Source organism: Rhea americana, unplaced genomic scaffold (genome assembly GCF_003343005.1).
Source record: "Rhea americana isolate MKP2758 unplaced genomic scaffold, rheAme1 scaffold_151, whole genome shotgun sequence".
Classification (NCBI taxonomy): domain Eukaryota; kingdom Metazoa; phylum Chordata; class Aves; order Rheiformes; family Rheidae; genus Rhea; species Rhea americana.
In genome coordinates, this window is record NW_028185606.1 from 1732212 (window position 1) to 1748024 (window position 15813).

A 15813-nucleotide genomic window follows, 5' to 3' on the forward strand; every position below is an offset into this window, starting at 1 on the left:
GCTGTTATGAAACTTACTGTTGTTGAATTGTGTTTGAACTTCATATACCATCAGGGAATGCAAAATGTGTCATGGTAAGAAATTGATGCATTATGATGAAAAGAGTTGAAGAGTGTTCTGCACCTTCATCACCCTCTTTGATCCTCTCCCCTGTGTTGGCTGTAGAATGCTGCTGCTACCAAAGCTGAAGCCGACAAGGCTTTCTCTGATGTGACGGGACTGGCCAGAGAAGTGGATGACATGATGAAGCAACTGCAAGATGCAGAAAAAGAGCTGAAGCGGAAACAGGATGATGCTGATCAGGATATGATGATGGCAGGCATGGTACGTAATCCTGGTGGCTGACCGCAGTAGTGAGAAGGTGCTGTCTCCCTACTATCCTGAAGGTGAAGGTTTTCTTTCCTGCTGCCCTCTTGCAAAGGCAACGCCGGTTCCAGTTACCATTCTCTTTTCTAGRTTTTAAGGGGGAAGGAAAGGATGAGATTAGAAAAGGAGTTCCTCTAATAGTATTAGCCTAGGTTCACTGCTGRATTTTGAGAGGCAGTTTTCTTAACATAACACTTTCCTTTTCTCTGAACCAAAACCTGATTGTAGCCCCACTGATTCTGTCCTAATGTTCTCCAGCRAAATCCTGCCCTGTTACCAGGGAATCACATCCCTCCTTTTAGAAAACTGAYGATATTCAAGTTGTCTTTCTTCACCAGAACTGTGACAGACACCTCAGGGCAGGAGTGTTATCATAGAGAGGAACCAGGGATGCATGAGATGCATTGATTTAACRGATACAAGAAGAGAGGCAAGGTTTTCATAATCCCTACTGCCTTTGTTGTGCTGTCARTACTTTTTACCTTTTAGGCCTCGCAGGCTGCCCAGGAAGCAGAAGACAATGCAAGAAAAGCAAAGAACTCTGTAAATAGTTTGCTTGCTGTCATTAATGACCTTCTGGATCAACTAGGTAAGACTGCTGCACATCTGCCCTTACTTAGTTTCTGAATAGCCATGCCTTGGAGTATTTTCTTTGTCTTACATGAAAGTAACTGCAACTGGCTTAGCATGATTGCTTCACTGCGAGTGTTGTGMTAGGAATCAGATTGCACACTGCACATTGAACTTTAAGACCGTTGTTGAGGTACTAAAGGTATCACCCATTCRTTTGGTCCTGTTTTTTAAAGCAAGGGTGGTCCGTTGAAGATCTCGKCTCGCTTGTCTGTAACTTGGGCTCTATTGTATAAACACCTGAAAAGTGTGTCTTAAACACTTTTTAATGGACTTCATTGTTTACTTCTGGCTTTTCAGGGCAACTGGAGACAGTGGACTTGAACAAACTGAATGAGATTGAGGGTACACTGAACAGTGCCAAAGATCAGATGAAAGATAGCAACCTGGACCAGAAAGTGTCTTTCCTTGAGAGAGAAGCCAGGAAGCAAGATGATGCCATACAGGCCTACAACAGGGACATTGAGGAAATCCTGAAAGACATTAGCAACCTGGAAGACATCAAGAAGACCTTGCCGTCTGGCTGTTTTAACACCCCGTCCATTGAGAAACCCTAACGGTGCACTGGGGATGGGTGGGGGGGTTCCCCCCGTGACTGGTGGAGCAATTGTTTGGCTATGGAGTGCCTTAACACACATCACCTTCTTCAGATCCCCAACTCTTTGCTGCTCGCAGTCGCTGTTTTCTTTCCAAATCAGGATAAGTTGAAAAGTTTTAAAAGAGAAGAAATTAAATATCCGTCTTTGGGCATCAAAGGGGTTTTTATATAAATTGTCTTCCTGAGCACTCCGCCTTTGCCCCTTTCTCAGACACAGTTTCCCTTTGATTAGCACAAGGATGAAAAATGTTCTGGACTCTTTATAGTATGGTTCAGAAATAACCATGTGAGCTGTATACAGCAAGGCAAAACTAACTCTTTCTCTGCTCTCTTCTCCCCTCAACTGTAAAATCCTTGGTCCTAGAGCTCTCTGTTTCTATGAAGGAAGAGGGTTGGCTACCAAAGTATTWCTGTAATGGCCAGTATAGCTGCACTCTTTCAGGTCCCTTTTCCCACCATCTAACCCTGTGAATTTTTTTATGTTAACTAGTGGCCAATCAAAAGCATTGGTAGCCTTTTACAAGCTGTTCTAAGCCTCTTTTTKAAATGCTTTCTATAATGATGCATTGCTCTGAGAAAAATGCAGCCTCTGAGAGGAGCTTTTTGGGAAGATGGGATAAGAGCGGAGTGATAGGACTTGCCAGCACTACTCTTGGCCTGYGGAGCAAAAGTGTCATGTCCAGTCTGTAAGCAGCTACCTGTCAGGTAGTCCAGGCTGAGGAGTCTGGAAGTGATAGCTGAGTTCCCATCTGTAGATGTTGCTATGGAATTGCCAGAGGATCTTTTCAGAATAGATGTGTCCAATTGACAGATTTCTTTTTCTTGTAATTTTTTTTTCTTTTGGCAGCAAAAGTCTTGCAGTAAGAAAAAAAAAAAGAAAAAGCCACCATCCAGAGAGCTCTGCCAGCTGGTCTGAACTTTAAGTTGAATGTCTTTGGGTGGGGAAAAGAGTTTGAAGATGTAAATGAAGAAATCTTTTTCTCCATTTTCTTCCTGGAGGAGGATAGTAACTATTTTATATTTTCTGGTATTCATCTTGCCTTTTGTCCATTTTTAACCTGAYGGAAAGAGCCAAAGTTTGCTAGTGCCCTCCTTTTCTTTTTACCTGCAGATCACTTAGTCATCTTAAAATGCTGCAGCACAGAGAGTTCAGGCCTCACTCTGGTGGCAGTTCTGCACTCACAGTACTTCACGTAGCTACTACTGCCTCCCTGGTAGAGTTCCTCTCCAGTTAGTGTCTTCCATTCCCAGCTACTTAATCTGTCTTGTTGGGATGGGAGTGGTGGGGAAGCTTTCGCTCCTCCCTTTGACCCTCATCTGAGAAGGGAGCATCCTCTGCAGTTTCCTCGTTAGTCCCCGTCAGACATCCCCATCTCTCTCCTCTTTGAGATTCAATATATATCTGTACTTAAACACTATGCAACTTTGTACGTTTGCGTAGCGGGGAAGAAATTATTATCTGACACACACTGGTGCTATTAATTATTTCAAATTTATATTTTTTGTGTGAATGTGATTTTTTTTTTGTTTTTTATCATGATTATAGAGTGAGGAAGTCTCTTTTGTGTGCGTGTATGTGTGTGTAAATATACTCAGCCATATTTCCAGAGTGGCACAGCCTGTCCTCCTCTGCATGCTTTCCCTGTAAGATCACAACACATGCAGCATATATTGCTTCTGTCTGTTACTCCTTTAGAGCCAGGTATTTCTCTTGCCTACACYCCTGCTCCCTTTCCTCCCCCATGTTCTCAGTATCTATATTATGTGGTATTAGCAATAACCAGGTGGCCTGTCCATGCAGTCGGGCGAAGGGACGCTTCCTGGCCTTGCTTCCCAAGCCAGCCCCGGGTGCCTGGCAGACCCCGAAGCCCATGGCTCATAGGAGCCAGTTCTTTGCGTCTCGRTTACAGAAGTGCCGTCATGCTGACGTTTTGGGAGCGGGGGGATGGCTGTGGGCTTGCAGCTGGCCTTTGAGGAGCCGTAGCGCTCTTCAGAGGAGAGGCCCAATGCTAAGGTGATCTGAGAATTGAATTTGGGTCGTCTTAATACCACTGTGCAAGGAAGGAGAGCTTAGTGGGAGGCCAAATGCATCCTCTGAAACAGCGCTTGCTGCTGGACAGAGGTGGGGGAGTGTTTCCAGCAAAAACCCTACAGCTCTTCTGTGCCTGTTTTCCTGGAGTTTCTTACAGTTTACCAAAAACTCACCTGGGATTTCCCCCCACCTGTGAACATGCTTAGTACCATCCTTGGAGGAGAGTTTACCTGTGCTCACCCACACTTGTGGGACTTCAGTATTTCTGGGCTGGCTGCTCTGGTCACATGGCTGTCTCCTAACCATGTCACCTCTGTGCCAAGGCTGTGGGAAGAGCAGACATGAAGATGCACGCATGCCCTGGCTGACCTCAGGCCTAAGGTTTCCTGCTTTTCCCCTTCCTTTTTTTGTCTTCTTAAGCTGTTTTTAACAGAATTTTATTTTTAAATAAAAAAAAATCTTTATAAGCAATCTCTTAATCACTACTGCATTACAGCCATTATTCATTGTATAAGTCCAGTTATTTCTTTACGTAATGTGGTGATGAGACAGCTGCTGATGGAGTGCTGGATGTCACAGAGAACATGTGACAGTTCCTTCATCACTTTATTCTTGACTGTGGCGCCCTCAGTATGTGCCTTCACTTCAGCTTTTTGCCTTAATCTGTGGTCTTGCTGTCTGGGGCRGTGAACAAAATGCAACACTTGCAGTTTTTATGTATAAAACAGTATTTCTTATTTATAATAAAGTCTGAATATTTGTAACCCCTTACACCTTGGGATTCTGTGGAGTCGTGTTTTCTGTGGCAGTTGAAACTGAGGTGGATCTGCCTCAGTTGTAGGATTTGCCACTTGCTTGCTTAATCGCATGGGCTGGACACAGCTCTCCTGTTCTTCTGGAGCTATTTTAGCTGACGCCTTTTAGGAAGAAAATCTGAAGTTAATTATCCTTATGTGCCTTGGAGGAGGCAAGAAGCAGCTAACTTTGGCCTCTTTGGGACGGTAGTAATGGCAAATTGCTCCTTGCCTTGTTGGGGCACTGAGTGCTCATTCCTGTCATCACTGTATTCCCTGTTTTGCCTGATCATAATGCTTGCTGATGACTGTCACTTTTCTAGCTGGAGTGGGAGCCCCCTCTGCTCGAGGGAACCCTCCAAAATTTGGACTTTYGCTCCCTGTTGGGGCTTGGGGCGGGGGGGGAGCCTGTTCTGTCCATYCTGGCTGAGAAGGTGTCAACACTCTGCTTTCCACAAGGACCTCAGAGGTCTCTCTTGTCCAGGTGGTGGCTTTCTGCTACCTAGGTTTGGTATCCACCTGGCCCGAATCATTCCTTCCCTTGTCTGGAAGAACCTGGGGAATGAGTGGGAGAAGAGCGGAGAAAAGTGTTTTGCAAATTCATGCAGCTGGCTGCAAGTGGTCTAGTAATTATGACTTCTCTCCATGTCCTTTCATGACTAATAATTCAACTGATTTTATGCTGCTGTTTTTTCTAGTGCTTAAGAAATAAGAGAGTATGTTGTTACTGCTGATGCTATTGGAGCTGAGCTGTCCTCAGAAAGACTGGAGGATCAGAGGTGTGTTTTGTTACACTGTAAGGGTAAAATCTTGTCTCTTTTCAGTTGAATGTACTGAAAAGCAAGGGGCCACTGAGGTGAAAGAACTGCCTGTTATTGGAAGGGAGGGAAGCCCCAAAACACTAAATGAAGGATCTTAATTTTTTCTAATAAGAAATGCCATCAATCTGGATACTCTGTTCCGCTGGTCTCTTCTGCTAGAGCAAGTTTCTCAGTTGAGCAAGTTTTTAATGTCAGAACAGATTATTGTGATAGCAAACTCTGTAGTTTTAAAAGCAAATTGATGTCTTGTAGTTGCAGACTGGATTTCTTTTATTTTTCTCAGCAGAGGAGAATGCACATATCTTGCTAACTTGCATCATAGCTAATTCCTTTTTAATTGTTGTTCTCATTTTTGTTCATTTGTTTTAATTAGTTTGTTGAGCTTCCATTGTAGATGCAGTTTGCATTTAAAAGACTAACCCTCACCAGTGTGGGGCTATAAAACCGCAATGCAGTAACACCGCTTCTTTATATCCCAGCCCAGTTAAGACCTGGGAATGCATTAATGACAATTACGAGTGTACTTTATTTAAAGTGCCTTTTTTTTCTCCTCTTGTTTCTAGTGRCTTTTCTCACTGTCCGAGTTAAACCTCCGTGACTTTCCATGTGATCTCCGGAGAGCTGAGGAGATTCACTGCAGGAAAGGGGGTTCCAGAAAGCAGTTGGCAATAGCAAGGAAGTGAAGTGAGCAGAGAGGCATCAGTTATTGGCCAGGGTCTTTGCAGCTGAGGTAAACATGGTTGATCATCCCGGGGTGCTTATCTCAGAATCACAAAGTGGGGGAGTGCTCCCTGAGGAAGGGATTTGGGGGGCTTCGCGGGCTGCCTGTAGAGGCTGATGTTCAGAGCATCTGGTCTGGGGCTGATGGCCTGAGTTCTCTCCGACTTGGGGAGCATGAGCTATCAGCAGGAGTGCATCACCGATGGAAGTGACTGCCTAAAGCAGGCAGGTCTGGTATGTCTGGGTGTATCTGAGGACAGAGCGAAGGAGACCTGGTGGTGGAGAGCTGAGCTGGCAGTGTCCCCTGCTCCCCCTGGGCGGCCGTGGCATACTGGATGCATGTGTTTCTCGTTAGCTGTTGGACTGATACCTCGTCCTCAGCATGCCTCTGTCCTACAGAACGTCAGGAATGCTGTGCAAAAATCTCATCAGCGCCGCACTGGAGCCCAGCAGCCGCCACGGCGGGATGCGGCGGCAGAGGGAGGAGCGCAGCCGAACGGAAGCCCGGGCTTGCCTTATCTCCCCACGCGGCGTGTGTGCGTGCGCGCGCGCGCCTCCTTTTCTCTCTCCCTGGCTCCTGCAGGCAGGGCATAGGTGAGGCAGGGCCAGACATGACTGTACTTCCTTGCGCTGCTGACGCCTCAGCTGCAGCCTCGGCAGGCAGGCCTGCCTCCCTTGCTCACCGGAGTTACCCGGCGGGAAGGGCAGCGCCCCAGCGGTCTGCCGCAGCCCCGGGCAAGGGAATTTTGCTTGATCCTGCGCCTGGAGAAAGGCCGCCCTGCGGCTATTGATCTGAGCAGGRAGGCAGTCACTGTCTCACTCTTTTAAGAGAGCATTTAAATCGGAGCCTGCGCGTTTCCCTGCCCTGTAATTCACGGGGAATTTTTAGCAAAGGGTCACAGGTTGGTGCTTGCAGGCTGCATTGCTGCTTTCCTGAYGTAAGGGACATGGGAGGGCAAGAACCCAGCTGCAGCAGCTACTAACTTAGCAGCAATATTTTCATGCCTGCTGGTTTCAGGAACAAACTGGAGGTGCTGGGACCTTGCTCACTATGTTATAAGTGCTGCTGGCAGAATCCTTAGTAGTCTGCGCTGCTTGTTCTGACTGCTGCTGCCCTAGGGGAGTAGGGAGGCAGCAGTGAGTGGGGTCCTGGGGGCCTCGTAAAGGCTGTGCCTTAACTACCTCTGAGTCTGATTGCTTTGCTTGGCTGCTGGCAAGGTGAGGGATTTCTCCACTCCTAAACAAGGTCCAGAATGAAAACACTCAGAATCGGACACGTTTTCTCTACCCCCAAGCTGTTCAACTGTAACACAACAGGATATCAAAAATGAACGTGAAAGCACTGTGTAAGTGCTAAAGGACAATGTCTCGTGAAGGAAGCTCACGTGTCCCTGAGCAGGCAGATTTTAAAGGATGAACTTAAAATGCTGCTGTGTGCTTTATTATAAAATAGATTCTTTATAGGGAAAGTATCTGGCTCATCTTGGGATCATATTTCATTGGGGAAATATCTCCAAACTGRCCTGGTAAAGTTGGTTCTAGATGCTGGCCCTAAGCCTGCTTTGAGGAAATCCAAAGCAAAGGCAAAGCAGAGACTGAAGTCCGAGCTTTATCTCTAGGCTGTCTGTTCTGCAGGACAGGATCCCTAGTTTTCCATATTGAGGAAGTCCAAGATGGTAGCATAAAGTTCTGTTGCCAGACTAGCAGAAAATTCCTTATTTTCTTATTCCTTATGTGCACATATGTACACAAACACATACTTGTAGTGCAACAGTGGCTGGAAGGAAAGCAAGTAGACAAAAATAACTCTAGCTACTTCTCAGTAAACACTGAAGGAGCAGCAATGCCACCAACCGAAGTAGTCCAGAGACTAGCGTTTTAAGAGGTTGTCACAACTTAGAAAGTCCCTTGAGGAGAAACATTTGAAGAGGCTTAGGCAGCTGCAAGGAGCGAGTTCAGATATGAACACGCACTACAGACAGCCAGAAGGCTTGAATCTGCCTTGTTTATTGCTGGGTAGTTCTTGCTTTTATCCTGGCATCACTTGTCTATAATGAGCAGCTAAAATTGTTTTCTGTCCTGGTCACATCAACTGAAAGCAGTGCAGCACTTCGGCATCTTCGAACATCTATCAGTTGCCATTGGCAAGCGTCAGCTAAATTCAGATTATTTTATGGATTCAGGCTATCTGTGGAATGCTTAGTTCAGCCATGACCATGTGCACAAGGCTTAAACACTTCAGCCTCTGCTGTGGTCTCCCTGCAGCAGCAATTTTACTTTTTGTAACCCCATTGTAAAGAGTGAGTGCAGGACACTTTCAGAAGGACACCCTTTACGTTGCAGATAAAAAGGGAAGGGCAGACCCAGGGTCTCCACTGAAATAATGCTGTTCCATTATAACATCTGATGCTGCTGTTTCTCATGCCTTGATGTACCAACGATTGCCTATACTCCTGTACTGTAAAAGGTAACGTTTCAGTTACCTATGTTTTTGAGTCCATTTCTAAACAATGTTACCACAATGATGGGCCCTGATGGGCACTGTTTGTTCTGTGGAAGGTTTTGGATCTAGACCATCTAGAAAGTCAGGACCTAGAAAAATAAATTTTGGGTAGTGTCATGCATGTATGGATGCAGCTTTCAGAGACAACCTTGAGAACAAAGGTAGAGAATGACAAGGAAAGACTAAGCAAAGTAAATATGCAGAAATGACTAGAGGGGAGTCACTAGATGTGTCAGGGCCTTGTTTGTAGAAAGGAAGTGAGAAGCAGGGTGATAACGGCAAGGCAATGACACGGAGGAGCCAGAGAAGGGAAAACGGCAGCTCTTGGGAAAACGATCCTGACGGTGACAGCTGGTCTTCTGAAGAATAAATCATTGAAGAACTTGGGTTGTTCAGAGAAAGGCTGGGTAAGGTCCTAGAGAATGACCGTAGTGACAGCTCTGCTAACAAGTGGAAGGAGAAAAGTTTACTGTGTGTCATCAGGTAGGAGGGAAGCAGCAGAAGCGTTTCATGTAAATGATACACAAAAGTTTCTGTACAGCAGAGTAGATCAAATGGGTTTTGTCAGAGTAAGGAGCAGACTCGTAAGAACTCTGCCAAACCAGTGGGAACTTTTTTTTTTGTCTTGAGGAGGAAAAAAAATCTGATAAGATAATCTTCAGTGCTGAAAATTAACATGCCATCAGCACGTTAGCGAAGCTGATTTCCTTGTTGTGAACTATATTAAGATCCAGTGTATGCAAATAGAAGGAAAGAATCTGTTTATAAAAGATAGCTGAATCAATCAGCAGAGGGAGGTAAACTTGGCAAAGGGAGTAGCAGAAATGCAGTGAATTCAGGCTGGTTCACCTGTGAAATCACCATGGCCCTGCTGCCAGTGAAGAGCTGCAGAGTGAGTCAGCTCAAGGTATAGCAGTTTGTGGAGACTGTTGTACCCAACAGCTTAAGAGGTTCAGAAGGGGACCTAAACGTTGATTACCCCAGCCAGCGGCGAGCCTATTAATCCTGAAGCGTGCAGCATGTCAGCAYGGTTCTGTCTGAGGGTTGATTTCAGCCTCTTGTGGGCAAAGGTAACCGGTGCTGGGTTTGCGGTAAGTTTGCTGGACTTTTTTATTTCATCCGAAGGTGTTGGGGTTCAAGGACCACTGGATTTTCCTTTTGACAGCTGGTGTTCAGGGGAGATGCAGTGAGGTAGCACCTGGGCCCATCCTTTCCTGCCATCAGACTGTGTGGCCTGCTTTGCAGGTCGCATGGAAGAACCAGCACCTCTCTAACTCTGCATGTTTGGCCCATGGAGAACCCATGTTTCCAGATCTATCTCTTTGCGTGTGGAAGTGGTCCCACCTCTTCCAAGGCAAAGGTGAGGAGCAAAATGGAGTTGCCCTTTTGCTCTTAGGTGGCTCATTTACCTCTCTTGGGGCCCAAATGCTAATGGACCTGGTGCTCTAAACCTGGGATCYTAATCCTGGCTCAGTCAGCAACCTCAAGGAAGTCCTTTCCCTTCTCTATCTCTGTTCCACGTCCTTTTTTTGGCATAGAAACAGTTCTACCAGGTCAGGCCAAGGGCCCATCTAAACCCGTTTTCTCTCTCAATTGCCTTTGGAGAGGTAAATTCAGGCAAATGTGTGCRATGCCTCCCTTGATAATTGCAAACCTCCACCTTGTTTCCAGATTTGGGGATTTCCTGAGCCTGATGAGTTTGTGTTGTAAATCCTGTTAGGTCTGTCTTCTGAGTATGTGTTCGGTCTGTCCTCTAAGGCTTTTCTGCATCCTCAGAGTCCCACTGGCCTGTGTCCAGCTGCACAAAGAACACCTCTCCTTGCTTGTTAAGTTAATTGGATGGCCTTTTGAGTACAAAGAGACCCTGCGATCAGCCAGTCCCTGTCCACCCTCCTCAGACTGCTCATGATTTCCTCCAGGTAAGCCGGGCAGCACCGCTCCCCAGCACTACCTTCCCCAGGGAGCTCCGTGCCCTGCCCTTGGAAGAAGTGACATCAGATGAGATAGAGTTCAGCGACCGGGGCGGGCAGGAGGAAGGCTTTCCGTGGTGGTAGCTTCGTTTGGGGGCAGCCACTTAATGAGCCAGCACCCGCAGGCTGTTAGTGGGAGGAGATGCCGAGGCACTGCGTCTCGTGGCTGGTGATGCCTCTCTTGGGTGAGCGACWGTTTCCCGCAGCCCGGGAGGGCGCTGGGTGCTGCTGCGGGTGTGTGTGTGTGTGTATGTGTGCGCGCCTGTCTGCTTTCTATGGGCTGGGCTCTCCTTATTCACCAGGTGAGTCAGAGCAAGGCACAGGCGCTCTTCCTGTTGGGAGTGACTCAGGTTGGAGGAGCTGATAAAAACCGCTGGAATAAAGAAAGCGAAGCGAGCGGCGGGCCAGTCGCAAGCGCCCCTGCAGGCCTCCTGCGCCCTGGGCCTGGCGCTTCGTGCCTCCTGAGCGCCTGCACAGGCAGCTCCCGGCACCCTGCAAATGGCTCCGTGCTGGTTTGTAACTCTGAGCTGCCTCAGTGCGTCTCTTCTCCTGCCTGCAGCCCTCAGCACCAGCTGGAGAGAAGGTGAGGCTTTAAAGGCTTAAAGCGTTCGGCTTTAGTGTGGAAAACTGATTCTGCAGGCAGCTTCCTTTCAGCTCTGCTCTGGCGCAGGAGAGTCCAGGAGACCCTGAGCCTGTTGGGTCCCACAGCACTGTCCTAGGCAGCTCGCTCCACTCTGGGCCTYGGGATAAAAATGGGACCTTTCAATGCTGCTTCTCAGATTTCCTCAGGAGCTGAATATCTCATGAGCATTTATGGTGCAGTTTTTACTGTCGTCCCATTTAAATAACTTGTTTTATATATGATTGCTTGATTGCTTTCTTTTTAAAGCCTTGCCACTTGGGTGGGACTTGGGTGTGAACATGGGAAATGCACTGGGAGCAATTTTGTTTATTTGCACTGCTTACAACCAGAGCGTTTGCTAAACCAGAATAAGAACTTGATCAGCCGACATAGTTTGTTGTATCAGTATGTATGCGGGAGCTCGTATTCTGTGAAAATCTGTGAGGCTGGCGGGCTGCRTCGTCCACGTCTTGCACCTGAGCTCCTGCAGCACTCTGCGTGTGTGCGTGGGAGATGGCRATTAACCCTTGCTAGATAGGCCAAGAGCATTTTTTAAAAAATGGGAAGATACTTCAGTGTACACCACGCACGTGTGTTTGGCTGGCAGGTTGTCCCAGAAAGCACAATACAGTGACGTATATACACATTCAGCTGAGGGATAATTCAGTCTTTGTGTTCCAGTCATATTTGCTGATAGTCTGCAAAAGAGTATATTTGACCAAAATCAGATCTTCCTATGTCCTGAGCATGTTTACTGGTGTGTAGTATTGCTGTTTTGTAGTATGTCGTTGCATGTGCTKCAAAATGAAATGCGCTCCCTGTATTAGCTGGGTTTGAAGGAGGTCCTTTACATCAGTTTCCATTTAAGTGCAGTGGAACAAAATAGGAAAAAAGTAAGTGCTGGATGAATGTGTTTCTTTAAGCGGATCTAATTTATTTTACATGCTAATTGGATAATTATTATAGCAGCCTTAATTACGTGAAAGTTTTAGCATACTGACGTAGTTCTTTTTTTTTTTTTTACTGCCAGGAAGGGGGAAAAAATAGTATATAGGCAACTGCTTTTTTTCTGTAGCCTCTTGAACCTATTTCTGTGAACCTACTTGTTTGCGATTGAACTGCTTCAGTCAAGTTATGTAACAATTTACTGTCATTTAGTTGCAGAGAAAAGGGATGCTTGTACCATGAACTGCTCAGAAAGCCTCTTCCTAGTAAAYGTGCACGTTTGCCAGTGATTGCACGTGTGCTTCCTGACTTGGCCACTGCGTATGTGCCCTGGGCGCATCGAGCTGTAGAGCATAACGCAGCAGGGGCTGTCGGGGAAGGGGTGGTGCTTTGCTCTGGTGCTGAGGTCTCCTGGGGCAGGTCTAGGTCTCTTGACTTAGGTGGTTCTGCAGGCTTTTGAGATGAATTGGGGTGTTGGGGGGCTGCTAGCTTTCCAAACCCTCGTAAGTGGGAAAGAATGGAAGGAAAAGAAATGGGCTGTGGTAGGTGGGGCTGGGGAAGCTGAGCAGTGGGTTTGGACAGAAACAGTTGGTTTTGAATGCTAAGCCCATGACTAACTAAGTCCATGCCAAGCTGAAGATGGCTGTGGTGACAAATAAGTGCAAGAAGTGCATGTCTAATGGCCCTGTCTGCAGTGACACACTATGGGCAGAGAAATGGAAGTCAGAKCCTGCCAAAACCTCCCCTTTCTTCCTCATTCTGCTCTTGTCCCCTTGATAGCAATGTCTGTCTGCACTCACTGGGGACGCAGGAAATGGCTCCTGGGAACAGAAGGAAGGAATGAGTTTTTCAGAAAAGCTTTGAGGTGCCAAGGTGAAATCCTTGGCATGTACTGATCTGGGGAAAACCTACCAGACAGCAGAGCTGCTTAGAAGACAGCCAGATTCTCAGCAAACTACTGTCCCTGCCACGCTCTCCTAGGACTGGTGTTGGCTGCACTGCACAAGAAAAAGGAATGGGGAAGACAAAAAAAATGTGGTTTTCAGCTCTCAACGTAAGGGAGAGAAATTGCGGCACTRTTAATGGCTAAGGCCAGAAGTAGCCTGTTTCTCACAGGAGCAGACAAGGTGGTGTCTCCCTGCCGAATGAGTGAATGATATTGCTGGAACCCCGGGAGACCAAGGCCAGGCCTTCATGGAGTAAGAAACCTGGGAAGTCCTGCAATGGGGAAACCTGAGATTTGGAGCAGCAGATGATAAACAGCCTTTYGGGTCACTGCCCCCAAAGCGTCATCCGGTGCAAAGCCAGCAGGGCTGCCTGCCCGTTGGGCTTGCTCATCTTGCAGGAGAGGAGCAGGAGGAAACTGGCTGCAGAGTTTCAGAGAGGGGCTATGTGTGCTGCGACAGAGTCCTCACTGCATGCAAACTGGTGGTGATTTGTTTTTGAAAGAACGGGTCATTGCGGACTGGCTTATACGCGTAGGACTGTCCGATCTGTTCTGCTCAGACCTAAGGCCAACCTCATTTCCTATTTTTGAGAATTTCAGAAGATAACAATTGAGGTCAGGAGCTGCCAGTCTCCTTCCTGCTGCCTTTTTGTTGCTAGGGTTTGTATCAGCACAGCAAACAAATGTTTTTCACGCTTCATTTTGTTGGGTGGAAATTTGGAGAATGACGTCTTGCTGGACGTGAGCCCTGGACCTCCTTCATCCTGACCTAGCACTGAAGGATTCCAGCTGCAAAGTTTCCCTCTGGAGTCTGTTCTTCACAGCAGCTGGAGAACTGAATTATCCCAAGGTAGAGTCTCAGGTTACCTGACTGGAAAAAGGATCTTTTCCTCAGTCAGCCCTCCTCTCCCTGCTCCCTGAATGCTCCACCTTATTAGTAACTCTAACATTTAACCCTTTTTAAAGATTAATCTGCTTGAGCTCTCAGGTTTCCAGGAGAAGACCAGCCGCAGGAGCAGCCTGTGTAGGTGAGGCTGCAGCACTAATCTGCAACAGCATCTTAAAAGGCTACATATCAGCGAGACCTGAATCCACGCCAGGGCTGGAGAGTTGGCTCTTAACATGCTTCAGCCTTAAAACAACACCTGAAAAAAGACTATTGTTCCCTGGGGGGTTATAATCATGCCTGTAATTTAGTAACCCAGTGAAAAAACCCTGCAAATTATGTAGAGCCATCAGATGATGTGTGGGTGGAATTAAGAGCTTTAATGGGGGGAGTTGGGGGGAGTGTCACACTTTGAAGGCGAGTTGAAGTATCTTGAGAAACTTCTGTGCTGCTTCGTTTAGGCGATTGTTTTTATTCTCTTTGCACATTAGTCAGTAGTGTTGTTCATGAGGTTTTAGGTTTTTGTTTTATTTTTTCCTTTTTTTTTTTTTTCTTTTTTTCTTCATAAGAGGCAGAATTTCTGCACCTGCAGGTCTCTTCTTTCCAGCAGGCTGGGATGGAAGAACAACTTCTGTGGTTGGATCAGTCTCCTGGTAGCCAGGCTGCAGGGAAATATGTTTGTTGGAGCTGGATAATCTCCGTCCCTGTTAGTGGCATATGAGGTCATCTTTTTTTCTTGGCTGTTGCTTGCTGAATGTGTTCGTCTGGTATGTGTATATTAGTGGGTGTGTGTGAGGGTATCTGTCTGTGCACACGTGTGAGCACAGGGTGCTGCATACTTAAGAAGTGAGAGCAGAAGGCTTAGCATGGTCCTGAGGATCGCAGATGGAGAGGACAGGGAGCTTTTTCCCAGAGCTCGGCTGTGCCCCAGGAGTGCTGGGAAGGAGGAGTCTTCTCACATACAGGATGTAACTCGCTGTCACATCCGTGCTACAGATTTCTGCTTGCTCTTGAGGGTCATCCACCTCCCCCAGCTGTTGGAGAGGACCTCAGCCAGGGCTAGGCAGCTAAGGCCTGTCCTTGAGGGTCTGGGGAGGCTGAGGGTGAGTTTCTCTGAGATACAGGCTCACGTGTGCTAGAAGCTGGTTTAAGATGGTCCTTTTCAAACGGCTTCAGAGTGTTTGTTCTTCAGCAAACTCTGATCTCTCCTGAAGCTGAAGATCCTGCTTTTCCCCTCAGCTTGTTTCTTCTTCCTGCCTGTCTTTCCCAGCTGTTCTCTTGAGCACATCTGGTGAAAGTTTTAGAGCTGGGAAGCAACCAGGAATGGCCAGGAGAGAATTCAGCTCTGCTCAGAGGCTGCCGGTAGAGCTGTACAGCTTGGGTGGCTCCAGGTTCCCGGTGTCTAGGACAGGGGTGTCTCGGAGGGTACAAGTTACTCTGGGCAGTTGCTCTGTAGCAGTGTGTGAAGAGGTTGTGCAGCCCGGGCAGCCTGTGTTCCCAGCCAGATTTTGAGGAGATGGTAGTTTAAAAAAAGCACGTCTTCTTAAAGCCTGGAATCATCCTGTGGAAGTGTCTTGGAGCAAAGAGATGGTCAGGAGCAGTGTGATACAAAATACAAAGTCACGGAAGAAATCAGATAGGGCTGCAGACATGGTAAAGTGATCTTCATGTCACCTCTTCTTTAAGAGCTTGCGACGGATCGGGTGAGGGGAGCTGCTCCACACGGCAGTAGACTGTTTTCCCACTGCCTCCAGTGGAAGGGATTTCCGTATGTGAGCTAGGAGGAGATTTCTTTAGGGCTTTAGTCTGCAGAATTGCTGAGGAGCTACATTTGCAGCATTACATTAACGATAAAAACCATTTCCTGACTATTGCGTCACTTGATGCTCAGGATGAAGATCGCTGTGATGCTCCAGAGGTGAGCGGGGGACAGAGCAGTGGGCACCTACTCATTTTCCCTAAGGAAAGTTCCCAGTGCCT

The 15813-nt window shown here is 47.2% G+C and overlaps 2 protein-coding genes across 2 annotated transcripts in view; both read left to right on the top strand.

The window, feature by feature from the left end:
* LAMC1 (laminin subunit gamma 1) overlaps nt 1-4397 on the top strand; it is a 79776-nt gene extending 75379 nt beyond the window's left edge. The window contains exons 26-28 of the mRNA XM_085299666.1: nt 166-324; nt 856-955; nt 1297-4397. Coding sequence (XP_085155792.1) covers nt 166-324; nt 856-955; nt 1297-1553 — 516 coding nt within the window. The 3' untranslated portion in view covers nt 1554-4397. The remainder of the gene's footprint in view (nt 1-165; nt 325-855; nt 956-1296) is intronic.
* Nucleotides 4398-5131: 734 nt separating this feature from the next.
* Nucleotides 5132-15813, top strand: part of LAMC2 (laminin subunit gamma 2) — a 32388-nt gene continuing 21706 nt past the window's right edge. The window contains exons 1-4 of the mRNA XM_085299669.1: nt 5132-5199; nt 5805-5971; nt 10241-10383; nt 10737-11017. Coding sequence (XP_085155795.1) covers nt 10933-11017 — 85 coding nt within the window. The 5' untranslated portion in view covers nt 5132-5199; nt 5805-5971; nt 10241-10383; nt 10737-10932. The remainder of the gene's footprint in view (nt 5200-5804; nt 5972-10240; nt 10384-10736; nt 11018-15813) is intronic.